This window comes from Bos indicus, chromosome 13, assembly GCF_029378745.1.
Source record: "Bos indicus isolate NIAB-ARS_2022 breed Sahiwal x Tharparkar chromosome 13, NIAB-ARS_B.indTharparkar_mat_pri_1.0, whole genome shotgun sequence".
In the NCBI taxonomy this organism is placed as follows: Eukaryota; Metazoa; Chordata; class Mammalia; order Artiodactyla; family Bovidae; genus Bos; species Bos indicus.
In genome coordinates this window covers 54,094,854-54,119,148 of record NC_091772.1, presented here as the reverse complement: position 1 = coordinate 54,119,148, position 24,295 = coordinate 54,094,854, and the positions used below count along the sequence as shown (strand labels likewise).

At 60.8% G+C, this 24,295-nt stretch overlaps 2 protein-coding genes across 8 annotated transcripts; both read left to right on the top strand.

The window, feature by feature from the left end:
* Positions 1 to 1,034: 1,034 nt before the first annotated feature.
* On the top strand, positions 1,035 to 21,835 carry RTEL1 (regulator of telomere elongation helicase 1). Of its 7 annotated transcripts, none has more exons than XM_070801277.1 (36): positions 1,035 to 1,184; positions 1,953 to 2,213; positions 3,098 to 3,293; positions 3,541 to 3,634; positions 4,072 to 4,153; positions 4,349 to 4,409; positions 5,168 to 5,243; positions 5,687 to 5,771; positions 6,044 to 6,109; positions 6,752 to 6,905; positions 9,032 to 9,070; positions 9,144 to 9,222; positions 9,874 to 9,971; positions 10,372 to 10,427; positions 13,497 to 13,568; positions 13,755 to 13,836; positions 14,655 to 14,787; positions 14,910 to 15,023; positions 15,106 to 15,146; positions 15,262 to 15,347; positions 15,461 to 15,538; positions 15,889 to 15,966; positions 16,384 to 16,530; positions 16,637 to 16,752; positions 16,886 to 17,009; positions 17,098 to 17,245; positions 17,391 to 17,548; positions 17,694 to 17,789; positions 19,040 to 19,238; positions 19,423 to 19,563; positions 20,091 to 20,207; positions 20,366 to 20,599; positions 20,679 to 20,825; positions 20,950 to 21,066; positions 21,156 to 21,259; positions 21,393 to 21,835. In XM_070801277.1, the coding sequence occupies exons 2-36, from the start codon at positions 2,112 to 2,114 to the stop codon at positions 21,471 to 21,473; spliced, it is 3,801 nt and encodes a 1,266-aa protein (XP_070657378.1). In that variant the 5' UTR covers positions 1,035 to 1,184; positions 1,953 to 2,111; the 3' UTR covers positions 21,474 to 21,835. The 7 variants fall into 7 exon arrangements, 6 of the variants coding, with proteins under 6 accessions (XP_070657378.1, XP_070657379.1, XP_070657380.1 ...); XM_070801278.1 differs by having other exon boundaries at positions 1,044 to 1,184; positions 2,057 to 2,213; XM_070801279.1 differs by lacking the exon at positions 1,035 to 1,184 and adding an exon at positions 1,201 to 1,520 and having other exon boundaries at positions 2,057 to 2,213.
* Positions 21,836 to 21,972: 137 nt separating this feature from the next.
* On the top strand, positions 21,973 to 23,668 carry TNFRSF6B (TNF receptor superfamily member 6b). The gene is made up of 3 exons (XM_019972040.2): positions 21,973 to 22,564; positions 22,652 to 22,855; positions 23,260 to 23,668. The coding sequence occupies exons 1-3, from the start codon at positions 22,168 to 22,170 to the stop codon at positions 23,547 to 23,549; spliced, it is 891 nt and encodes a 296-aa protein (XP_019827599.1). The 5' UTR covers positions 21,973 to 22,167; the 3' UTR covers positions 23,550 to 23,668.
* Positions 23,669 to 24,295: the final 627 nt, after the last annotated feature.

Here is a 24,295-nt window from a genome sequence, read left to right as displayed (position 1 = left end):
CCATGGACAGAGGAGCCTGGCAGGCTATAGTCCATGGGGTCACAAAGAGTTGGACACAACTCAGCAACTAACACTTTCACTTTGGGAAATCTACTAACCACTGCCAACAGTGTGCTTCTTTTCCTCACCTGTAAGGAGTGGATCATAGACGCACTTATCTCAGGGATGGTTTGCCGGATGGACAAACATGTTAACTCCTGCATAGATGGCACTGGAAAGTGTGCCAGGTAAACATCCAGCAAGTGTGTGCCAGGTCTCCTCATCTTCTCCAAACTCCCTGCTGAGATAGACACTTTGCCATTCTCTTACTGGAACAGGTGGATATGGGTGGATGCCAGCGTGTGCCAGGGGCTTCCCAAGCATGATTTCAGACCAAGAGCCTAAACACACATGAGGCATTAACGTGCTACCAGCAGGAAAACCTCTGGACATTAAGCGGCCCACGGGACCCTCTAAAATCAGCCTGGCCAGAGTACTGCGGCTGCCACTGCACCGTCAATTTCTTCCTGGCGCTTTCCGGGGCATACTGGGGTCACCTAGACAAACATTTCTAACCACGGAGAGCTGCGTAGACCCCTGGAACTTCCTTGTTGACTGCCAGCTGGTGCCGGGAGCTGGGGATTCAGAGGGCCTGCCCTGACCATTTGGGGACATTGACCGAAAAAGCGGCTGGACCGAGAGGACAGTAAGCAGAAGAACGGATGAGGCTCTCAGGAGCCAAGTCACGGGCAAGGGGCAGCCATTTGCGAAATCTGAGAGTGATCAGCTCAGTCAAGTTTTAAAAAGACCTCTGGGCGTTTCAAGAAAAGGTGCAAACCATAGGAAACCTGTCAGAAGGTTTGTACAGTTGTCCGGGCAGTTGTCTGAGAGGGACTTGGCCCAGGCTAGGCGGGAAGTGGAACAGAGGCCCCCGTGGGGATGACTTTGAGGAGGGAGCCGAGCGGGATCCTAGGTTCGTGCCCCGGGGCGAGAAGGGGCGGGCCCTGGGCTCAGGGTCAACGGAAGGGGCTGGTGGGACCTGGACCGCAGCGCGCGACTAGCGCGCGCACCCTCAGGGGAGCAGTTTCCGGCCGGAGCACTGCGCAAGGGACTGGGAATGGCGGCGCAAGTGCAGAGAGTTCAGGGAAGACGGCGCGCCTAAGCCCGCATACTCAGACTGGCTGCCGGCTGCGGACACGGTGGTGGTGTGTGGGCCGGACTGGGGCGAAGTTCTGGGGACCCCTATTGTGTACGGCTCCCCTCGGAGACCCGGGCACTGGAACCTGTGCTCCAGCAGCGGCTTCCGTCACTGCAACTCCCGGCAGGCCCCGCGCCACCCTCAGGTCCCGCGCTGGCGGTTCTGCCGCGCTGCATTGTGGGGCGCGTAGTGCCCAGCTCTACGCTCGCCGAGTGGGCCGGGCCCGCGGGAAGGGCGGCCGGGCGGGGTTTTGGAGCGCGGGCAGTTAGTTCCAGTGTCTAGGCGAAACCAGGCCTCGGGAGGCGGGTTGGTTTGCGGGACGCCGCACGGATTCGCGTCCCAGGTCAGAGCAGCACACGTGTTCTTTCGCTGCCCGCGTGGGAGGGATGGAGATGGCCCAGAGAACCGAGGGTGGGAGCCGCACGGGTGGGAGGTTCCGAGCCGCCCAGGCTGAGGAGCGGGTGGACGGTGGTGGGGCGCTGCTGGGAACTGGCTCCTCTGCTGTGGCGGAGGTCAGTGCAGTGTCGTTGCGGGTGGAGCACGTGGAACTGCACCTCCGTCTCTTCTGTTGCCTCTCCAGGAGTTCGGTGGAGCTGTGTGGGGCGGGAGAACAGGGCAGGGACGGCACCTCTCCGAGCCCCTTGTGATGGGATGTCACAGGCTCACCTTCGGACCTGTCCGCGGGAGGCACTGCCTGCGGGAACTGATGAAGTGGCCTGCACTCGGGAAAAGCTCGCTAGACACAGGCTTGTTGTCATTTCCGTCTCTGCTGTAGGATCTCGCGTGGAGAGAGGCTCCTTGTCCCCGCAGTGCAGGCTGGCATCACTTGCCTGAAACCGCTGAGACTCTGAGATGTTCAGAGGAGGTTTTGTCTCGCAGATCCACACAGCCTGCACTTCAGCCAACCTCTGTGACCCCCCAAGAGTAGACCAGTATGCCCAAGATAACCCTGAAAGGTGTGACAGTGGACTTCCCTTTCCAGCCGTACAAATGCCAAGAGGAGTACATGAGCAAGGTTTTGGAGTGTCTGCAGGAGGTGAGGCTGCAGACTGAGGGACTTGTACCTGGGGATGGGTCAGCGTGGGTAGAGCCTCTGCAAAGACCTAACGCATCAGTACATACACCTCCTGTTAACTTTGGCCAGGTCCTACTGGTAATGCTGCCGTTATGGATGTGGGCCTTAGCCATAAATAGGGCTCATGTTTTAGGTGGAGTAGGAGAGATGCTGAACAAATAAATTTAAAAAAGGTAATTCTAGATGGTGATGAGTTCTATAAAGAAAGGCATAAGGTGGTAGGCTTAAGAGCACCTGGGGGAACCTCACTGAGAAGGTGGTGTGTGAGCTGAGGCCCAGCGATGAGAAGCAGCCAGCCATCTGAGGATCTGGAGGACGTATTTCCACACAGAGGGGCAGCTGGTATCCAGCCCTCATCTGGGGCGGTCATTAAACCTCATGGGATACAGCTAGGGTCCTGCTGGGTTTCTGGGCATGCCCTCTTGTCTCTGCCCAAGCCCCCAGCCCTCAAGGGCTGCATCTGCAGCTGGGCACGTTGTGTCTGCTCAGGCTCCCCACTCAGGCTCCCAGCTGAGAGCTATGTAGGCCATCAGATCTCATCAAGATCATGTAAATACTTGGATCCAGAATTGTAGAATGGAACTCCTATTTTGAGGCTTGACACCTAATTAATCATTTTCCTATTTATGGCATGTTAGAAGATACTGTGGTGGTGTTTTGGGTAATGCTCTGCAAATTGTTTGCTAACATGTATTGACCTAACCTCCAGCTTTTGGTTTGGGAGTGGAAAGATCCTGTGGAATTTTATGCTCTCTGCTGGCTGCTGGGCTGGTCTCAGGTGGGCTGTGTGGCCTGCGGTGCCTGCCCCCTGCTCCCCCCTGACCCTTTTTCCCCACCCCATTCAGAAAGTGAACGGCATTCTGGAGAGCCCCACAGGCACAGGGAAGACACTGTGCCTTCTCTGCAGCACACTGGCCTGGCGAGAGCACCTCCGAGACGCGGTCTCTGCCCGCAGGATCGCTGAGAGGGCATCAGGGGAGCTCTTCCCCGACCGCACCTTGGCGTCCTGGGGGAACGCCATCCCGGAAGGAGATGTCCCAGGTGATGCTCCTTCTGCCCCACTCCTGGCAGGGAGGTGGGAAAGGAAAGGGGATTTGTAGCTGCCACGCCATTTCTCATCGTCCTAGCTGTAAACCTAGGGTCATAGCCTTACAGACAAATGAGGACTCTGCAGAGACCCACTGCTCTGCTTCCTGGTCACAATTTCAGGCACCTGATGCTTAGCTGTCTGTGGGTGGACTTAGCTTAGTGCCCGTAGCCGTGACCTGTCCTTCTTTGTGCTGGGCAGCCTGCTACACGGACATTCCGAAGATCATCTATGCTTCCAGGACTCACTCGCAGCTCACGCAGGTCATCAGCGAGCTCCGAAACACTTCCTACCGGTGGGTCGGGGGGTGGTCTGCCAGGACTCCACCCTGGGACACCCTTACTGGGCTAGAACCCTGAGCTCCTTGTGGCCATCAGGATGTCAGCTGTAGGTGTGGGTGGGGCAGCGGAGGTGGGGCTCTGCCCTGTGTCGGAGCTCCCGGCACTTCTACAAGAGGGCTGTGTCCCCTTCTTCCAGTGTCCCATGAGAGGAGTGTGGAGGTGGAGGGGCCTTCCAGAGGCCTGCCCTCATTTCTCAGCCTTGCCTCCTCACTTGCCCTGGACCCTGACTCAGGCTGGGCTAAGCCGCAGGGAAAGCCCCTGTCAGTCCTGGGGCAGATTTCTGCCCTGCCTGCCCGCTCTGGTTGCCTGGGCAAGTGAGCCAAGCTTCCCAGTATAACTCTTGGCTCTTGTCGCTGGATGGCACTGGGGCCCCCGCCCTGTCTTCTGCCAGGCCCCGAGTGTGTGTGCTGGGCTCCCGGGAGCAGCTGTGTATCCACCCTGAGGTGAAAAAGCAGGAGAGTAACCACATGCAGGTGCGTTCCCGTCCCTGCCTGTCTCCTGGGGTTCTGCTGCTGCTGCTCTGTAGGGGCTGCCCAGGCTTTAGGGCCTCAGCTGTGCCCTGGGATGTGGGGTAGGGGAGCAGGGTGAAGAGCTGGTGGGGTGCCTGAATGGTGGCAGGGGAGGGCAGGGTGCAGTTGTCACACAAGCCCAGACCTTGTGTCCCCCAGGTCCACTTGTGCCGCAGGAAGGTGGCAAGCCGTTCCTGTCACTTCTACAACAACGTGGAAGGTGAGAAGGCTCATGCGGCCCCTCCTCGCCTCAGTGAGCGTGCTGCAGGGCGGGGAGTGTGGGCGCCTCTGAGGGTCGAGCTCGGCGGCCTCCTATGTGCAGGGGCACCTGGGCTCTGTTTCGTGACATTGGCGAAGGAGCTCATACGGGCTGAGGGACTGGGCTTTTCGGGAGGGTCCCCGCCATGCCCAGTAGGGGAGGTTCCCTGGGCCTAAACTGTCCCTTCTAGGAGTCTGGAATTGAGGTGCCTGTCAGGTAGGAATGCCAGTGTGAGCAGCCCCTAGGACAGGCTAGGTACTGGGTCTCTGGAGAGCATTTCTCTTGGGGTCTTAGCCGCCTTCCACAGCAGCTTGTGGGTCAGCTTGCTCCCTCTGGTGGACCAGCCTTCACCTGCAGGGTCCCTCACCTCACCTGGAGGGACCTTGAGGAGGGAGGGGCCAGGAGGCCAGAGTGGGGTGGGGAGCTGGGGGGAGCTTTTGGCCTACAGAGGAGGTACCCTCGGAGCTGGTGCCTGCTGGTCCCTGGGCTGCAGGCCCCCTCCCACTGCCCTCAGCCTCCTCCCCTGGGTCTCCCGTTGGTGCTCAGCCTCAGCCTGTGGCTGCCTTCTAAAGCACAGAGCAGGGCTCCCTCAGGACTTGGTTGAGGCTTGGTGCCCTCCCCAGGGGCTGCCTGGAGTCATTCCATCCCGGATGACCCCTGTGGTCCAGGGGGACTCGGTGAACCTAAGAGCCTGTGTTCACTCCCACCGTGTCCCCCAGAGAAGAGCCTGGAGCAGGAGCTGGCCACCCCCATCCTGGACATCGAGGACTTGGTCAGGAGCGGGACCAAGCACAAGTAAGCTCCCCTCTCGGCCGCCCCAGGCTGGGCTCCTTCCACGTGCAGAGGCACATCCATTTTTTTCCTTTTGAAATCATGAAACTAACGTTGTTCGGTATGAAAGTACATGCCAGTTGTGAGGACTGTGAAGTTCTAAGAAGTGAGACCCTTCTTCCTGGCCCCCAGCCCGCCTCTACTCCCCAGGCATTGAGCTTGTCTTCCACCTGACGTGCCCCCCACCCCCGACATCTGCTGCAGCTTCATGGATTCAGGGCTCTGGTCGTGGGGGCACAGGCCCGGCTGTCCCCTTTCCTCCCGTCTCATCCACCTGCCCAGGAGTGGGCCTGGGGCTTTTGTAGATTTTACACGAGTGAGTGGTCCACTCACACGGTTGAGGACAGATGTGTAAGATGTGTAAGCCTCGCTGCCCGTGCAGTGCCCCAGCACCTCCTCCCCTCCAGGCTATGCCCCTACTACCTGTCTCGGAACCTGAAGCAGCAGGCGGACATAATCTTCATGCCCTACAACTACCTGTTGGATGCCAAGGTGAGGCCTCAGCCTGCGCAGCTGACAGTGCCTGATGGCAAGAAGGTCCCAGGCTCAGAGGTGCCAGCAAAGGAGCCCTTACTGGTTCTGGTTCCAGTATTAGATTGTTGCTGGGAGCTGCAGGCTGGTGCCGGAGGACCAGCCTCCCTCATCAGCAGAGCTGGGTGGGTGGTGGGAGTGAGGGACTGCCCGGGGTCGCTCTCCTCCCACTGGACACCACAGGGCAGCCCGGGCACATCAGCCCCAGCCCAAAGTCCCACCTCTTGCTGTAGAGTCGTCGTGCACACGGCATTGACCTGAAGGGGACGGTTGTGATCTTCGATGAAGCTCACAATGTGGTAAGTGTTTGGGGGCCTCCCAACATCCCCTTCCTCACACAGAACAGCTGGGCCGTCCTGTTCAGACCTCCGTGCCCCACTGTCAGGACCAAGCAAACTTGGGCAAGGCAGGCTTCCAGCCTGTGCCCGCCATTTCCACACAAGACCCCAGAATCCCCCTGCCATCTTATCCTTCTCTTCCCTTTGTCCCTGTTGGCTGCCTCTGTCACCTGCTTGCTCCGCCCCACCTGTTCTGCGGCCTCTGCCAGGGCCCAGGGACCGTGTCTCCAGGCGTGGCGGGCCTTGACCGGGGTGCTGGAGGAAGACCACTTGGGGAGCCTGGCATCCTGGGCCAGAGGTGGTCACCCTCAGCCCCACTTGATTCCAGGCAGTTGTTGCCATGGGGGCAGTGGGCCCAGTGGGCTGGTTTTGACTCGAGAGTAGCTAGAAGCCAGAGTTTAGTGGGAAATTTATTAATAATGGCAACTCAAACAAAATAGTTTTTCAATACTGTCTGGACCAGACGTCCACCTCTGGGCCAGTTTGAGAGCTGGCCTTGAGATCACAGGGTGGGACTTGGGGGGCTCTCACTTCCTCTTCCCTCTGCCCCCCGCCCCACGTCTGCCTCCCGGAGCCCCATGACAGGTGGACTTGGGCTCACAGGAGAAGATGTGCGAGGAGGCTGCGTCCTTCGACTTGACGCCCCACGACGTGGCCTCGGGGCTGGACGTGATTGACCAGGTGTTGGAGGAGCGGACCAAAGTGGCACAGCAGGCCGAGCTCCACCCAGAGTTCAGCGCAGACTCCGCCGGGTCAGGTGAGCTCGCGGTGGGGCCCACAAGCGGGACAGGGGCCAGTCTGCCCAGCACCCTTCTTTCCATTTGGCTTCTGCAAACATCAGCTTCTGTTCGGCTTCTGGAAACATCAGTTTGTCAGGCTTCTCAGCCTCACAGACTAGGGGGCTGGGTAACCCAATGAGTCAGCACTTTCTCAAGTCCTTTCTACCATCTTCCTGGGGCGTGGATCTACTTCTGGGTAGACGTGAAAACCAGGGATGTTAGCTGTAGGGATGTTCAGTAACAACCTGCGAGCATCGTGCGCATGAAATGTTCTCTTCTTGGAGTCCTCACCCCTTTTTCTGTCTGATCAGGGTATGCATAGAGGTGTTGGTGGACGCGGTTAGTGTGTGCACGTGGTTAGTGTGTGTGTGTGGTTAGTGTGTGCATGGATTCTACACGACCTTTGGTAGTTAGTAATCCACGTTTTGCTCACCCAGACCACTTGGTAGCAGGGGTTTCGCTGTTGAGTTGTGGTGGGTTTGTTGCATTCGCACCTGCCCTGTGGGCATCTTCCACATCCCACTGTGTCCTCACACAAGATGCAGCAGGGTGTGAATAGCCCTTGCCTCCCAGTCCCACACGTGGACAGACTCCGGACGGAGCAGAAGCCCCTTCTCCCGTCAGGCTGCCTGCTTCTGCCTGTGAGGGTCCCGGGTCCTCTCTTGTCGTGCTCACAGGCTGTGTTGGGGGGAGAGTGGGTTTGTAAATGGCTTTGTGTGTTTAACACAGAAGTTCTCAGACATGTCAGCTTCAGGACCCTTTAGGTTCTTAAACTTTCAGTTCTGGAAATTTACTAAGCTTTGTTTTTGTGAGTTACATCTACAGATAGTTATCCTGTTAGAGGTGGAAACTAAGAAACTAAATAACAAACTGTTTTGTGTTACTAGGTGTTATGTGTCAGTTTCCCAGGTCTGCCCTAACTAAGTACTACACCCTAGCAGTGCTGGGTCAGGTGTCAGCGGGCGGCCCCTTCTGCGATTCCTGGGGCGTGCGCCCCAGCTCTGGTAGCTGCTGGCAGACCTGAGCTTGTAGACACGTCACTACAGTCTAGCTCCATCTTCACACCATGTCCTCCATCCTTGGGACATCAGTCACCAGATGAAGGCCCAGCCCAGTCCACTAGGACCTCATCCTAACTGACTGTGTCTGCAGATAAGGTCACATTCACAGGGATCAGGGGTTAGGATTTGAACATAACTTTCTGGAGGGTACAATGCAATCCAGAACATGTTAACTTAAATAGCCTTTTTTAATATAAGGTAATTGAATCTTGTAACGTGATAGCACACGTCACAGCTGTGTTCATTTCCCAGTGCTGCTAAAGGAAATACCCAGATGTGGCTTGAAGCAGCACATGTGTTCTTTCATGGCCCCCAGAAGCCCGGGAGGATCTTCAGCGCCGGCTCCACTGTGGGCTGTGGAGGAGGCTCCATCTCCTGGCCTTTCCCAGCTTCTTGGGGCATCTTCTCTGACCCTTTGACGACCTTCCATCTTGCTTAGGGTCCCCAGACAATCCAGAGTGATCTCCCCATCTCCAGGTCTCAGCATTATGGCACCTCCAAGTCCCTTTGCCACAGAGCTGACATAGTCAGTGAAGTATAGTAGCCCCTGCTCACCACAACTAGAAAACACCCGCAAGCAACAAAGACACAGCACAGCACAGCACAAAAATAAATAAAAAAGAAACCAAAGATATTTCACAGAACAGGAGAAAGTTTTTGCAAATAATATATCTGATGAGGGGTTTGTATCTAAAGCATAGAGAAAACTCATAACAAAAAGACCACCCAACCCAGTTTTAAATGGGCAGAAGATATAAACAGACACAGATGGTCAATATGCTCACAAAAAATGGAGCCCATTGGTCATCAGGGAAATGCAGATTAGAACCATGATTGGTGTGTGTCCCTGGGTCCCTCCGAAGATGACCCCCTGCCCCCACCCAGCTCAGGCTGCTGCTTCCTGTCCAATTGGGACAGCGTGGGTTTCAGGGCCAGCTCTCTTCTGTGGCATCCTGCCCTTTACGCCAGCATCCTGGCTCCTTAGGACAGCCGGTGGAGCTGGAAGTAGGTAGGTTTGTGCATGTGCACTTTTCCCTCCCCAGGGCTGAACTTGGAGCCGGAAGACCTCGCTAAGCTGAAGAGTAAGTGCCTCTCTTTTCCTGCCTGTGCCCTGGACCCCCACAGCCCCAACCTGATAGCCCCCTCCCGCCACAGTGATTCTGCTTCGCCTGGAGGGGGCCATCGATGCTGTGGAGCTGCCTGGAGACAACAGTGGTGTCACCAAGCCTGGGAGGTGAGGGCTGGAGTGGGCAGGTGTGCGGGGAATGTCTTGGGTCACAATGCAGGGAGTCTCCCCATCCTGGAGGCCCTGGAGTGGCTGCCAGCATTTCGTTTGGTCCTTGAGAAAGTTGGGACCACTCGCTGCTCTGGTCCAGCCCTCTGTCTGCAGTTGCCTTTTAGAATGAAGCACCACCTTCTGTTGGGAGGAAGAGCAGGTGTAACTGCTTGCATGCTGCCAGCTGTGCCAGCTCAGGATGCAGGCCCTGAGCCCCGCCTGCTCTGCTGTGCTCAGACCCTCTAAGGGCCCAGTTGCTCCCCACATGGCCCAGCCGTCTCCTAGGCTCGCGCAGGTTTCCTCAGCAGTTTCCACTACCCACCTCCTCCCGACTCTTTTTCCAGAACTGCTCCCTGGATGCCCTGCCCAGAGCCTCCACTCCACAGAGGCCTCCATCTGAGGCCTGAGCCCCAAGCCCAGGTCTTTCTCTGGGTATGCAGGTCTCAGGCAGACTGCTTTCCTCTCCATGGGGGCTTTTGAGGGGAGAGGCCACTCCCCTCCAGCTTTGGGCCTCCCTGGAGGCTCAGAGCTTGTTTGCAGGTGAAGGAAACTTAAAATGACTTAATGGCTGTTATGTTCCCAAAGTGCAGAGCTGCCTCTTTCTCATAGCTACATCTTCGAGCTGTTTGCTGAGGCCCAGATCACGTTTCAGACCAAGGGCTGCATCCTTGACTCCCTGGACCAGCTCATTCAACACCTGGCAGGACGTGAGTCCCGGCCACGCACTGGGGCCGCCCCTTCCTCTGGGCCACTGACTGCTTTCTGATTGGGAGGCTGAGTCCTTAGAGCGTCTGATGGCATGTATCCCATAATGAGCAGTCTTCCTGGTCAGCCCCTTTCAGGAAAGAGGATTGAGGGGCTGGGTGGCCAATGAACCGTGGGCCCCACCACTCTCTCCTCCAAACCTCCGTGCTCTTTCCACCCAGAGGGTTCCCCAGGACCACTCCCCATTGGTCTCCCTGGGGGCACCCAGCCTTGCTGTGCTCTTGGCCCCTGGGCAACCCCAGAAGCCTTTGTGCTTGTCCTACTGACCCAAAGGAGACCCCCTGGGAAGAGGGGAGAACTGTCTTCTGAGGGTACGCCCCTCACTAACCGCTGCCCCCACAGGTGCCGGGCTGTTCACAAACACGGCGGGCCTGCAGAAGCTGGTGGACATCATCCAGGTAGGGAATGACTGCCGCCAGCAGGTGGCGCCTCTTCTCCCCATGGAAGGTCGGGGCTTTCTCTGTGGGCTGCTGATGGTGCTAGACTGGCAGCAGGGCCAGCTGCCCCAGCACATGCTTCAGGTCAGCCCCACAGTGTGGGGTTCCTCTACTCTGGGCACCTGCTTCAGGCCTTGAGGATGGGACCAGGCGGGCAGCGGGTCCCCCAGATTTTCAGACAGGCCTGGCCAGCTGTAGGCTCTTCTTGTTTCTTACTGACACAGCTCTTCAGGGGAAAGTTAATGATAAGTGGATCCCAGAGTAGGGGGGAGGGGGGCACAGACACTGTGCCCTGTTATTGCTGGGCCAGCCTCACCCAGAGGGTGCCCAGACATGGATGGGGTGAGTGTGTCCAGGTGATGCCTGTGAGCATTGGTGGGGCCTAGGGCCGGTGTTGGGATCAGTGGTGGGTTGCACATCCCTGGGCCAGGCCAGTCTCACTCTGGGCTTTGGGATCTTGGAGGTGGGGCAGCTGAGGCCCTCTTGGACCCGTGGAGACCCCACCTTCCCTAAGCCAGGGGACCAGGGGCTGTCACGTGCCTCAGGGCCACTGGTGTCCCCACCTCCTGCCCCTGACGTGCCATTCTCCTCGGGCTCGGCTGAGGCACTTCCTCCACTCAAGTGGACAAGCTGGGGCCTGTCTTCTGTTAGCTGGGTAGCTCAGGGCCTTTGTTCCTCCTTGCTGGGCCTTTCAGCAGAGGCCCCTCCCTGGCCATTGGTCCTTGGGACATGGGCACCAGAGGCCCTGTGTGGCATGTGTGTGGCTGCCCATGCCTCAAGGAGTCACATTGAGGGGGTCCCTAGCTGCGTATGCTCAGTGGGCTCGCGGCCCTCGGTCACCTGCCCAGCAGCGCCTGTCACTGTCACCCCACCTTGTCCCTCTCGCCAGCCCTTGCTGTGTTCCAAGGCCACATGCCCTCTTCCACTCCACTGCATGGGTGGCATCCATGGGGCCCCTGGCCGCACCCACAGGTGCTCGTCATATTGGGATGTGAGATGAGTAACTGCTGGGTCACACTTCCTCCAGCTGGAGGGGACAGGACGTGCCAGCGAAAGAGAATGGCCTGCAGGCAGTTCAGGCAGCAGAAGATGCTGAGTCACCCGCGGGGGCCACTTAGAGCAGCTGCCAAAGGAGATTCCAAAGCCACGGGCTTAGTGGTGTTTGGGCTCCAGAGAGTCTGGGGCAGGGAGCAACCCACTCCATAAAAGGGTATCCGGGGAGGGGTGGGGCTGCACAGGCCTGGAACCCAGGGCCCTGTGAGGAGGGGCAGGAGGGGTGGGCAGAGAGTGCCACGAGGGAGGGTCTGCTTGGAAGGGCAAGGCCAGGGCCCTGCAGTCAGGACTTGGGACTCCTAGAGACCCAGCAGGCGTGATGGGTCACCGCACGGACGGTGGAGGCCTTGGACGCCCGCTACCCTGGCACGGAAGTGCCACGAGGAAGCAGGCAGAGCCCAGGCCTGAAGGACCACCACTGGCGTCCTCCTCTGTGAGCCTGGCTGTCTTTCCAGCCCCATTCCTGCCTCACAGACAGGACAGAGCCCCCAGGGTGGAGTGCCGAGCTGCCGGCAGGCTGGCACCAGAGCCAGCCAGGAGGGAGCCACACCTGGCCCTCCCCCGCAGCCGTGCCTACGTCACTCAGCACAGGGCGACCACACTGGGGTCTGAAACTTCTCCTGTCCCCTGAAGTGTGGGAGCTGCTCTGGGGCCACGGCATGGGTTTGCAAAGGAAGCCATGGCCCCAAAATGGCCTTACCTGCCAGTGTGGCCTCCGCTCTGGGATGGAGTCATGTGTGTGGACCTGTCCCTGCAGGGAGATACTTGGGCAAATTACTAGGCTGGGTGTTTTGCCATCTGGATGATGGAAAAGCTTCTTAAAGCTCCTCTTGCCCTTGGCGCTTACTCCTCACAGGCTGCACGGTACCCACGGGCTGGGCTTCTGGGGTCTCACACAGGGCCGCAGGGTGCCTGCTGCTCCTCCTGGCCCCGCACCCACGTCCCCTGGGCCCTGCTGGAGTTTGCCGCAAACAGGGTGCTGATCCATTTGTAGGAAGGTGTGGTGGGTAAAGCTTCTGCCTCCAGCCGCTGGTGGTGCCGGTCTCCTGTTCTCATAGGAACCGGGTAGAAGTCGAGGTTCTGTGGTCAATGTCCAGCCCAGCATGAGGCCCCTGGGAGCGTGAGGCTGTGGACGCACTGTCCCTCCTACGTGTGTCTTGGCCTTGTCTCTACCGGCCAAGTGTCAGCTTCTTCCTTTTCTGTGAGAGCCTCCTGAGCCTCGGCCAGGACTCCTGGACCTTTGGGCTGTTTTGGGGCAAGCCGGGGCTCTGTAATGTCCAGAGGGCTGCCTGAGGCTCAGTCTCTGCTCTCCAGGGCGGCTGTACCGTCTGTTCTGGAGAAAGTTACATCTGTGTCTTATATATTTCCAGTGTTAAATACTTTCGTTGCTATTGAGAAAGGGATCTTTTTAATGCACCGGTGCTTGTGTATGAGAAACCCATTGACTTGTATCTGTTGGTCTTGTGTGAAGCTGTCTCACTCAGTTTTCTTTTCATTCAAGATGTTTGTCATTCTGTTTCCTGGGTTTTCTAAGTGGACAGTCATGTTGTTTGTAATGTTTAGTGTGCTGTACTTTCTGCCCCAATATTTATGCCTGCTGTTGTTTTTTCTTGGCTTGTTGCGTTCACCAAGAGTATAATTCCACTTGTTTTACTTAGGGATTAATTTCATCTTTTTAGTTCTCAAGTAAACTGAGGTCCTTTGCCCTGGCCCTGAGCCAGCGCTGGGGGGGAAGGGGAGGCGAGCTGCTGACCTGGGCCCGGTGCCCATGAGAGGTGGGGACTGGCGGCCGAGGAGGGGCCAGCAGGACTGCTGTATCGCATGGGGCAGCTCTCTCCCCTCAGCCTCTTGGCTTGGAGGCAGTGGCGGGTGACGACCATGCCCTGAGTGCCCGTCTCTCCTGCGTGGGAGCAGCATGTCAGGAGAGGCAGTCTCAGGTGTGTCCTGCTTACCTCATCCCTCATCTCTGCCTTCCAGATTGTGTTCAGCGTGGACTCTGCCGAAGGTGACCCTGGTCCCATGGTGGGGCTGGCATCTCAGTCCTACAAGGTGGGGCTGCCTCCAGGATGGGGCTCCTGGGTGGGATCTCAGTCCTACCAGGTGGGCTGCCTCCAGGATGGGGTTCCTGGGTGGGATCTCAGTCCTACCAGGTGGGGCTGCCTCCAGGATGGGCTCCTGAGTGGGGCCTGGGACACACGTGCACTCCTGGGACACCTGTCCACTCCGCCCCTCCAGGTGCACATCCACCTGGATGCGGGTCACCGGAGGACAGCTCAGCGATCAGATGTCTGGAACACCACGGCGGCCAGAAAGCCAGGTATGGCTCCTCGTGGGCAGGGACACGCTCCCCCTGAACTGGGGTGGCTCCTTGTCCAGCTGTGGGCTCCTGGCCGCCTGTCCATCCAGCCTTATCTAGGTGCCACCCATCTGTCTTCTGAGAGTCCGAACAGAGAAGCCAGAGTGCCCCGAGGCTGGGCTCCTGGTCCCCAGCATCCTCCGTGGTCACTCCTTTCATTGCTGGGGCAGGCTGGCCTGGGGCAGGCTGGCCTGGGACATTATGGGCCTGGGTCCGCCTCCATCCTCCCCACTGAGGGCAGGTCCCATCCTAAAGGTTGGAAGAGCCTTCTCTGGTTCACTTCTGGAAGTGTCACTGCTGGCCTGTGATGTGGCTGTGATCCCAGGGTCACAGTGCCAGCATCCGCATTTGCTGTTCCCATCTCGTTCTGTGGAGCACGGAGGGCAGGGAGGCATGTCTGTCCTGCAGGCGTCTGTAGTGGCTTCCTGCCTCCTGGGGCTGTGGGCCCAGGCCCCTCCCTCTTCTGCAGTCCCACCTGGTGTGTAGGGAGGGGACTGGCTCTTCATGCCCTGAGCCACAGGGACCTCTGGGGTTGGAGTGGGCTGATCTCTCTGGAAGTGACCTCAGAGCCCTCCTCTGACCCCGGGGTGCTGACGGGCTTCTCCGGTGTGCTTGCTGTTCCTGGGCTCCCGAGGAAGCACTCAGCCCCAGGCCCAGCTCCTGACTCAGGCAGGCCCCTGGGCAGACTTGCACACCCAGGCCTCAGGGCCCAGCGCCACGCATTGGGAAGGCTGATCACTGTGTGGCTGGCAGCTGGGCCTCATGTGCGTCCCCTGCAGGGAAGGTGCTGAGCTACTGGTGCTTCAGCCCTGGGCACAGCATGCGTGAGCTGGTCCGCCAGGGCGTCCGCACCCTCATCCTCACCAGTGGCACGCTGGCCCCCATGGCCTCCTTCAGCCTGGAGATGCAGATGTAAGGGCAGGTCCTTGTGCCCCCCGGGGGTGGGGCGGCCATCCTGAAGCCAGTCCCCTGCCCTGGGCCGCAGGGTGCTGGGGTTCAGGATTTCACAGGGACAACCCCCTGCCTCCCTCCAGCCCTTTCCCAGTCTGCCTGGAGAACCCCCACGTCATCAACCAGCACCAGATCTGGGTGGGGGTCATCCCCAAAGGCCCTGATGGAGCCCAGCTGAGCTCTGCCTTTGACAGACGGTAGGGGGCCTGGTGGGCCAGCCGGGCAAGTCGGGCAGTGAGTACTGGCCCCTCATGGCAGCAGCCCCCTGGTTCTCTGCAGGTTTTCTGATGAGTGCCTGTCCTCCCTGGGGAAGGTGCTGAGTGAGTGCATGGGTGCCCCCCCAACTCCTTGTCCTGCCTGGTCTTCTAGGGAGGGGGGTGGGTGGAGGGGCTCTCTGGACACCTGTCCCGCTGACCCAGGCCATGGCACTTGCAGGCAACATCTCCCGCGTGGTCCCGCACGGACTCCTGGTCTTCTTCCCTTCCTACCCGGTCATGGAGAAAAGCCTGGAGTTCTGGAGGGTGCGTCCCCCCTCCAGTGTTCTCTGGGACGGGTGTGGAGGGGAAGCCCCAAATGGCCAAGAGTCTGTAGGAGGGCCAGGCGCACACCTTATCTGAGAAGTCTCCTCCCATAGGCCCGTGACTTCACCAGGAAGCTGGAGGTCCGGAAGCCCCTGTTCGTGGAACCAAGGAGCAAAGGAGGCTTCTCGGAGGTCCGGGTCCCAGGCCCCCCACCCCCGGCTGCCCTGGGCTCAGGCCACCCTTAGCCCTGCGTGGCTGAGGTCCCGCTGGCCTTTTAGGAAGTTTGGGCTCAGGGATGACAGCAGCAGACCCCACCCCACCCCTCCTGCCCTAGCACCAGACCCTGTGTTTTCTGGGAACGGTAAGCAGATGCTGGGTGCCAGTCCAGATTGGCCTGGAAGCTATGCCGTGAAGAAGCTGCTTGGGCCTGCTGGCCTGCCTCGAGGCTGGGGTGCTTTGTCTCGGAGGGTGATTCCTGGGGCTTGCTCAAGGAGGTGGAGGGGTCAAGGGCCGGGCTGGGCTGACCAGCCTTCCCTTCCAGGTGATGGAGGCTTTCTACGCCAGAGTTGCTGCCCCCGAGTCCAGTGGGGCCATCTTCCTGGCTGTGTGCCGGGGGAAGGTGAGCCTCCAAAGATTGGGTCTCACACGCCTGCCCTTCCTCCCCACCTTAACCCTGTGCCCAAGGAGACTGAGGGCTCTTGACCTGGGGCTGCACCATGGGCAGGAAAGGCTGGTCACATCCCTCAAGCCCCAGGTCCAGCAGATATGGGAAGCTGTGGTCCTTTTGGTCCTAGGGGGTGGGCCCTGAGGTCCTGGAGTGGGCAGGAAGGACAGAGGAGGTTCTGGGAATGAGGACGTGGTTGTGAGGTCCTGGGAGCGGTGGACTCCAAATCCAGCCTGGTTCAAGGTTGGAGGGTTCTTCACCCTGCTCATCCTGGATGCGTGTGGCCATGAGGGTTCAGGCACAGGGAGACCCTTAGGGAAGGTCCCGGGCTTGATGGAGACAAACGGGCAAAAAGTACCTGCTGCCCTCCAGGCTAGTGAGGGACTGGACTTCGCAGACGTGAATGGCCGTGGAGTGATCGTCACAGGCCTCCCGTACCCACCCCGCATGGACCCCAGGGTTCTCCTTAAGATGCAGTTCCTGGATGAGATGAAGGCCCAGAGTGGGGCTGGGGGCCAGGTGAGAGGCGGAGCTGGGTGGGGCTGGGGACCATGTGAGGGGCGGGGCTGGGAGTGGGCTGGGAGTGCTCCAGCTGACATGACAGCCCCTCCCCGCCCCACTTCAGTTCCTCTCTGGACACGACTGGTACCGGCAGCAGGCATCCAGGGCTGTGAACCAGGCCATCGGGCGGGTGATCCGGCATCGCCACGACTATGGGGCTGTCTTTCTTTGCGACCACAGGTGCAGCCCCTCCCACCAAGCTCTGGGGCCAGAGCCCCCACCCCCGACACCGGCTCTTCCCTCTGGCGGGTCTGCCGGAGGAGTGGGCGGTTGGGGTGTGGGGTTCCTAGACTGAGGCCCCACCGCCCTGCAGGTTTGCCCACGCAGACACCAGAGCCCAGCTGCCCTCCTGGGTGCGCCCCCACGTCAAGGTGTACGATAGCTTTGGCCATGTCATCCGAGACGTGGCCCAGTTCTTCCGTGTGGCCCAGAAGACTGTGAGTCCCCAGCACGAGTTGGATGTGCCCTCATGCCCACCCCGAGGGAGGGGCCGGGTGTGACCCCTGACCACCTGTGACTGTCTAGATGCCTGAGCCAGCCCCCCGGGCTGCTGCCCCAAGTCTGGGCGAAGGAGGAGGCATTGTCTCAGTGTCCGTGTCACCAGGCCCCCTCCCCACCAGGAAGGCCATGAGTCTGGACGTGCATGTCCCCAGCCTGAGGCAGCGACACACGGGTGTGTGTGACAGGGTGGCACAGCTGGGTGGGGCCCACAGGGTGGAGGGCAGGCCGCTTCCAGCAAGCGGGTGACATGCTGGGACTGATGACCCGAGTGCCTGGTGAGCATTGGTGGACTTGGCTGCCCACGTGCGTTCCTGCAGGCTCGCCAGTCACCAAGGATACTGAGGGCAGCCTGTGTGTGGAGTACGAGCAGGAGCCCGTCCGTGCCCAGCGGAGGCCTGCGGGGCTGCTGGCTGCCCTGGAACACAATGAGCAGCTGGCCGAGGGGCCTGGCGATGAGGCCCTCCCGGTGGAGGAGGTGAAGGGCTGGGCTCTCTGGAGAGGACATGGATGGCTTGGCCCCTGGTTCCGTGCAAGGGGGCTGAGGGTGCCCTGCTGCTCAGAGCAGTGTCAGTGCTCTGGGGCTCTGAGACCTGGGTCAGACACAGCTGTGTCACCCTCAGGCCTGTGGCTGCCCCACCCTGTTGGGCCCTCGTGAGAAGAGGCCAGCGGAGGAGCAGCGTGGCAGGAGGAGGAAAGTCAGGCTGGTCGGCAGCTCGGTATGTTACCCTTTGGCAGACGTGGGGTTCTGGAGGGGGCCTCTGGCTGTGTGGCTCCGAATGGTGCAAATGGTGCACTGGCCTGACTTGTCTGTTCTTGCTGGGGGGTGGGGTCTGGAGTGGCTGGGGCCCAGGGAAGGAAGCTGGGTAGGCCTGAGGGTGGGTGCAGGGGTGGATGGGGGCGACAGACTCGTGGCATGCACTGCGCTCACCCCCTGTCCCACCTTGGCCTGCTCTGACCCCATCCCAATTCTACTGTGAGAACATCTCGATCTCCACTCACCTCTCTGAAGCAGCTCGGAGGCCAGTGTGCCCTTCACTGCCAGTTTCATGTCTCCTCCCAGGGTCCCTGGGCACCCCCCCCACTCAGGGCACTCCCACCACACTTTGGAGTCCTACAGACTCGTCAGATTCAGGCTTTTCATTTTGCATTTGTTTTGGGTAGTGTGGTGAAGTCCACACAGGCCCATGGGCTCCTTCCCAGAAGGTTCCGTCTTCCCCGCTGGGCAGGAGCCAGGCCTGGCCCTTTGGCAGGTTTGAGGTGGCACCTATAATTGGACTGTCTCCCCTGGGCTGGGCTGGGCTGGGCTCGGCACGAGCGTGCAGGCTGACGTGCCTGCGTGTGAGGAGTGTGGTGTTCCCAGCCTCGGATAAAAGCAGTTAAGAGCAGCTGAGTTAAGTCCCAGAAGCTCCGGAAAGCCCCAGATGCCACTACCTCTGTCCATTTTCCTTGATTCTGGGAAGAGCCGGGCGGTGCCCAGGGGACTGACACTGAGGGGGTGGCCTGGGTGCCAGGAGCCTGGGACTCTGCAGGCGGAGCTAGGGGGCAACCTGGGAGCCTAGATGGTCCTGGTCGAGGGTCTGTGGTCAGTACTGGGGTGTGTGGCAGAAGTAGGGCACAGGAATGTTTGACGTCTGGCACATCGAGAAGTGTCCCTTGCTGTGAGCAGATAGTCCAAGCCAAGAGTGCCCACTGCAGCGGCCCCTGCCGTGGGTACTGGGAGCTCTGCAGAGGAGCAGGAACTGCCAGCCAAGAGGGCGAACCTGTGCTGTCCCTCCGCTGTGCTTGGCAGGCCTGACCACCTCGGCTGAAGCCAACCTTACTTGCTGGCCCCTCCTGGCTGCCTTTGGTGACCCCAGCCGGACCAGGCCAGCCAGGCATCCTCCCCGGCAGCCCCAACAGCAGCTTGCTGTCCCTGTGGATGGGCAGGGTCCGCACCACCTGACAGGTGCTGGGCATGTGTGTGCAGGAGGTCCCGGCAGCCAGCACGGACACAGGCAGGGCCAAGCTGTTCATGGTGGCCGTGAAGCAGGCACTGAGCCAGGCCAGCTTTGACACCTTCACCCAGGCTCTGCGGGACTACAAGAGCTCCGATGACCTTGAGGCCCTGGTTGCTCGCCTCAGCCCCCTCTTTGCCGAGGACCCCAAGAAGCACAGCCTGCTCCAAGGTGCCTTGGCCTGCACAGGCTGCCCACTGAGGGTCCTGCCCTGGAGGTTGTGCTGCAGCTGTGGGGTGGGGGCCACCAGGGTCCACGGTTGACCTGCTCCCTGGAAGAGATGTAGGTGGCCCCCCAGTGGTGGCTGCAGCCCTGGGGACCCACAGGCCCAGAGCCCCACTCTCCCCTCCCACAGGCTTCTATCAGTTTGTGCGGCCCCACCACAAGCAGCAGTTTGAGGAGGTCTGCCTCCAATTGACGGGCCAAGGCTGCAGCTCCCCGCACAAGCACGGCCATCCCCAGAGGCAGGGGGCACAACTGGCCCTGGACTCCAGTGGTGAGCTGTCGTCTGCCTGGGTGGGACCCTCAGACTCAGGTCCTAGAGGGGAGGGTTGGTGCCTAGCTCTTGACCTGGGTTCTCACGTGGCCCAACCTCCCGGTTCCTGAGGTCCAGACAGGTGACCCCACTTCAGGGGCCATGGGCCCTTTGAGCACACATGGCGCGGGCCTCATGGAGCCTGGGTCTGGGGAGCCCTGGAGACCTGCCTGCCCCATCTCTACCTGGAGGGGTCCTGCATATCCAGAGCCTGGGAGCTGCTCTCCAAGTGCCCACCTCTGGACGAGATTTCCCCCAGGATAGTCATCACGGGGCCCTGGGATTGAAAATTCCAGCCTGAGTCACCCTCTGCACACCCCACCCTGTGCCTGCCCCCCAGGAAAGAAGCTCCACCTTTCCCAGCTGTTGTGGTGACCTGAGTAGAGTTTGAGGCCAGGTCTCCCCTTGGAAAGACCTTGTCCATCCTGGGGCACCCCTGGACCCTCAGGGACTAATGGGATGGCTGCTTGTCTCTTTTGTTTCTTCAGGAAGGAAGGAGTCTGACCCCAAGCTGACTGTGTCCCAGGGTGCAACCAGGCAACTGGACCCTTGCGAGCAGCTGAACCAGGGCCGGCCCCACCTGGCCTCTGGGCCATTCCCCGCAGGTACTGATCTGAAAAGGTCTCAGGTTAGAGTCAGGAGCAGCAGGAAGACCCTGGGGAGGAGTCTCTGGGGGCCACTGTGGCTCTGATCTCCAGAACAGGGCAGGTTGGTGTGAGTTCCTAGGAAACTGCTGGACTGAGACACGTCACTGTCCCATCAGGAGACCTCAACTGCTCACTGCACAAGGGATCTAGAGCCCCTGGAGCCGAGAAGCAGCACCCATCTACTGTGAGTGCCTACCTTGCCGATGTCCGCCGCACCCTGGGGGCTGCTGGTTACAGCCAGCTTCTGACAGCACTGACCACGTATAAGCAGGATGATGACTTTGAGAAGGTGGTGGCTGTGGTGGCTGCACTCACCACCGAGAAGCCCGAGGACCTGCCCCTGCTACAGAGCAAGTGCCTGGAGTAGGGGTGGGAAGGGGCAGGCAGCAGGGCTGGCAGCGGAACCAGCCTGAGCCATGTTCTCTGCAGGGTTCGGCATGTTCGTGCGGCCACACCACAAGCAGCGCTTCCGACAGATGTGTGTGGACCTAAGTGGCCCAGGCACCCAGGCTCCAGGACCCCAGGAGGGGGGCCCTGCCATGCCTTCTGACCCTGTCTGTGAGGCTCCCAGTCCAGGTAGGGCTGCCTGTTTGGTGCTTCTGCTGCCCTGTCATCCAGTCCCCCTCAACCCTCGCAGGGTGGGCAGGTGGGCAGCAGGGAAGCGCCAGGCACCCTCAGACCTGCTCCATCCTGTCTCTAGGCCCCAGGAAGACCCAGAGCAAGATCTCGTCCTTCCTTATGCAGAGGACAGCTGAGGACACAGGGGCTCCTGGCTCGCCCCTCAGCTTCCCCCGCGGGCAGGCGCAGTTGGAGTGGGGTAGGTCTCCTGGGAGGAGCTACAGGGACTGTTGGGAGTGGGGGCTGGGATGCAGCAGGCCCATGGCGCTCACATCAGACTCCTTGCAGCGGGTGTGGCGTGTGCAGGCTGCAGGGCGGAGGACGTGGTCTTCTTCAAGTGCCCCTCCTGTGACTTCCTCCGCTGCCAGGCCTGCTGGCGACAGCACCTCCAGGTTGGTAGCCAGGCCCTGTGGACATGGTGGTGGCCCTGTGGACACGGCCAGCAGGGGTTGCCCACCATAGTGGGGCTGAAGGGTGGGGGGGTAGGAGGTTCCTGGCAGTGTGTCCAGCCCTTCGTCTCCACAGGTCTCTAGGAAGTGCCCTGGCTGCTGTGCTGCCACCAGAAAGCAGACACTTGCACAGGTCTTCTGGCCAGAGCCCCAGTGAACATGGAGCCCCTCTGGGCACTCTGCAGACACTGAGGCTGCCCTTCCTGGGGCACTGCCTGGACACTTGCCTGTTGGCTGGGGGTGGGCCAAAGAGCCTGCCTGACAGGGAGGCCAGTCCAGTGTCTGTGGTGATGCCCCTGAGATGGCAGTGGGATCTGGGTCCCTGTGAGAGGCCTTGAGGTCACCTTGGGGTCTGGGGTGGGTCCACTGGAAGGTGCTTGCCCAGAACTTGAATGGCTGCCAGCCTCTAGGCAGAGCTCCCATAGGAAGGAAGGGAGCCCTGCCCCTCCTGGGGGTTGCCCTCGGCGGACCCGCTGTTCACTAAGGGACAAAGATGTAATAAAGCTGCTGGTACTGCTGGATGTGTCTGCATGTCCTGGGCTGGTTGGAGGGGTGAGGGTGCCAGGGAGGATGGAGGCATCTGGGCAGTCTCCCTTCCACATGTTTTGTCCAAAGGGGAAGCCGCTGCCTCTTCCACCCCGCAGTTGTCAGGCCCTGCCCTTTCCCTGCCCTTTGCCATTTGTGCTGGGGGCCGTCACAGGACCACCCTGGTACTGGCTCTGGAGGGAGGAGTCAAAGCCTAGGTCCCTAGGTCGCCGACCCCTCCTCCTCGGTGGGCGGGGCTTCGCGGGGCGGGGCCAGACCGACCCTTATAGGACGCGGCCAGAGGCCGCTACAGCTCCACAGAGACCATGAGAGCTCCGCCGTGGCCCGTGACTGCCTTGCTGCTGGCGCTCGCGTCGCGCGGGGCGGCGGCAAGCGCGCCCACCTACCCGTGGAGGGACGCAGAGACGGGGGAGTGGCTGGTGTGTGACCAGTGCCCTCCGGGCACCTTTGTGCAGCGGCCTTGCGGCCGGAACAGCCCCACGACGTGCGGTGCGTGCCCGCCGCGCCACTACACACAATTTTGGAACTACCTGGAGCGCTGCCGCTACTGCAACGTCATCTGCGGGGAGCGCGAGGAGGAGGCGCGGCCGTGCGGGGCCACCCACAACCGCGCCTGCCGCTGTCGGTCCGGTTTCTTCGAGCACGCCGGCTTCTGCCTGGAGCACGCGTCCTGCCCGCCCGGCGCCGGCGTGGCTGCTCCCGGTGGGTGAGGGGAGGGGCGGGGCGGACCCTCCGCCGAACTGGGACCACTCGACTCTCCTGACCGCGGCCTCCCCGTCTTGTCCCTAGGCACCCCCAGCCAGAACACACAGTGCCAGCCGTGCCCCCCGGGCACCTTCTCCGCCAGCAGCTCGAGCTCGGAGCGGTGCCAGCCCCACCGCAACTGCACGGCCCTGGGCCTGGCCGTCAATGTGCCTGGCTCCCCGTTACACGACGCCCTGTGCACCAACTGCACGAGCTTCCAGCTCGGCCTGTTGGAGCCAGGGGCCCCGGGTGAGCAGGGGGCGGGGTGGGGGTGCTCAGGGCTAATTAGCTGGTTCCTGGGAAAGGCTTCCGGAAGCGCGGTGGGGGCGGGCCAGGAGACTATTTGGCTGAGGGTTTCAGCACTGGTGGGTGATGCCATTTCCCGCCGGCATTGGGAAACAGGCTTCGAGGGCTTAAACGGTTCGCGGGAGGGCACGGCAGCGAGTGTGGCGGGCCCCCTTCGCATCGCATCCCATTCTCAGCGTCAGCCCACGAGCCGCACTCCTTGCCCGCCACGTTTCCCGCGGTCGCCCCAGACCCTCCGGCACGGCTCTCGCCTCGGCCTTCATGAGTGTGCGGAGACCCCTCCACGGTCCTGTCCTCCCGGGGCGCTGGCACCTGACTGGGTACCCCCTTACACTACCTTCCCACAGGGACCGAGGAGTGTGAGCACGCCGTGGTCGACTTCGTGGCTTTCCAGGACATCTCCCTCAAGAGACTGCAGCGACTGCAGCAAGCGCTCGCGGATCCCGGGACGCAGAGACCGCCGCCGCCGCTGAGGGAGGGCCGCGCGGCGCTGCAGCGGAGGCTATGGCAGCAGCTCATGGAGCTCCGCGAAGCGCGGCCCGGGGCGCTGGGGGTACGGCTGCTGCGGGCGCTGCGCGCGGCCAGACTCCCTGGGCTGGAGCGCAGCATCCGCGAACACTTCCTTCGGGCACGGTGAGCACCCTTCCTGGTATTTATTCACTCCAGTCCGAGCTCCTCGTGCTGCACCAAAGGAGGCTTCGGAACCGGCCCCTGCGGCGCTAAGGTTATTTTTCATAAAGCCGATTGGTAAACGAGTGTCCAGTCTGCCAGTCCGTGCTCTGCACCCGGGGAGGGACACACCTGGGCGCGCTGCCTAGCAGCAGTACCCTGTCCACTGCCTTTCCTCCTACTGGGACTGACCCTCTCAGGTGGTAGGTCACGGGAGAGAACAGCAAGTGACACCCCTCTCTCAAAGTTTCACTGAGCGGTTAGGGAGGTGTGGAGGGAGGGCGGGCAAGTCACTGAGTTCAAGGGCTCCGTTGTGGAATAGGCCAAGTCAGCGTGGTCAGCGCCAGTCTGTGCCCTGAGGTGCCAGGAAGTGTCACCTTCAAGCTGCCCCTCTTTGAGGCTCCACCCTCCTCAAAGCAGCAGGGGATTTCCCAGCAAGGGACTAGCCAAGACCTCTGGGTAGGACAGTGTGTCCCACTCACTTTCTGGGAAACGATGCTTTTCCCTTCTGGGGCAGGTTCAGATGAGGCCTTGACTCATCAACCTAGGACTCCCAGTTCCGGCAGCCCCCACCAGCCCTGGAGGCTCCTGCCTGACCTCCAGGAAGGGCCCCAGGGAGAGGCAGGATCAAAGCACCCCCTCAATGAGTCACCTCACCTGCAGCTGGCACCCACCCCCAGCCCTGACTCATCCTTTTCCCAGCATCTCCTCCCC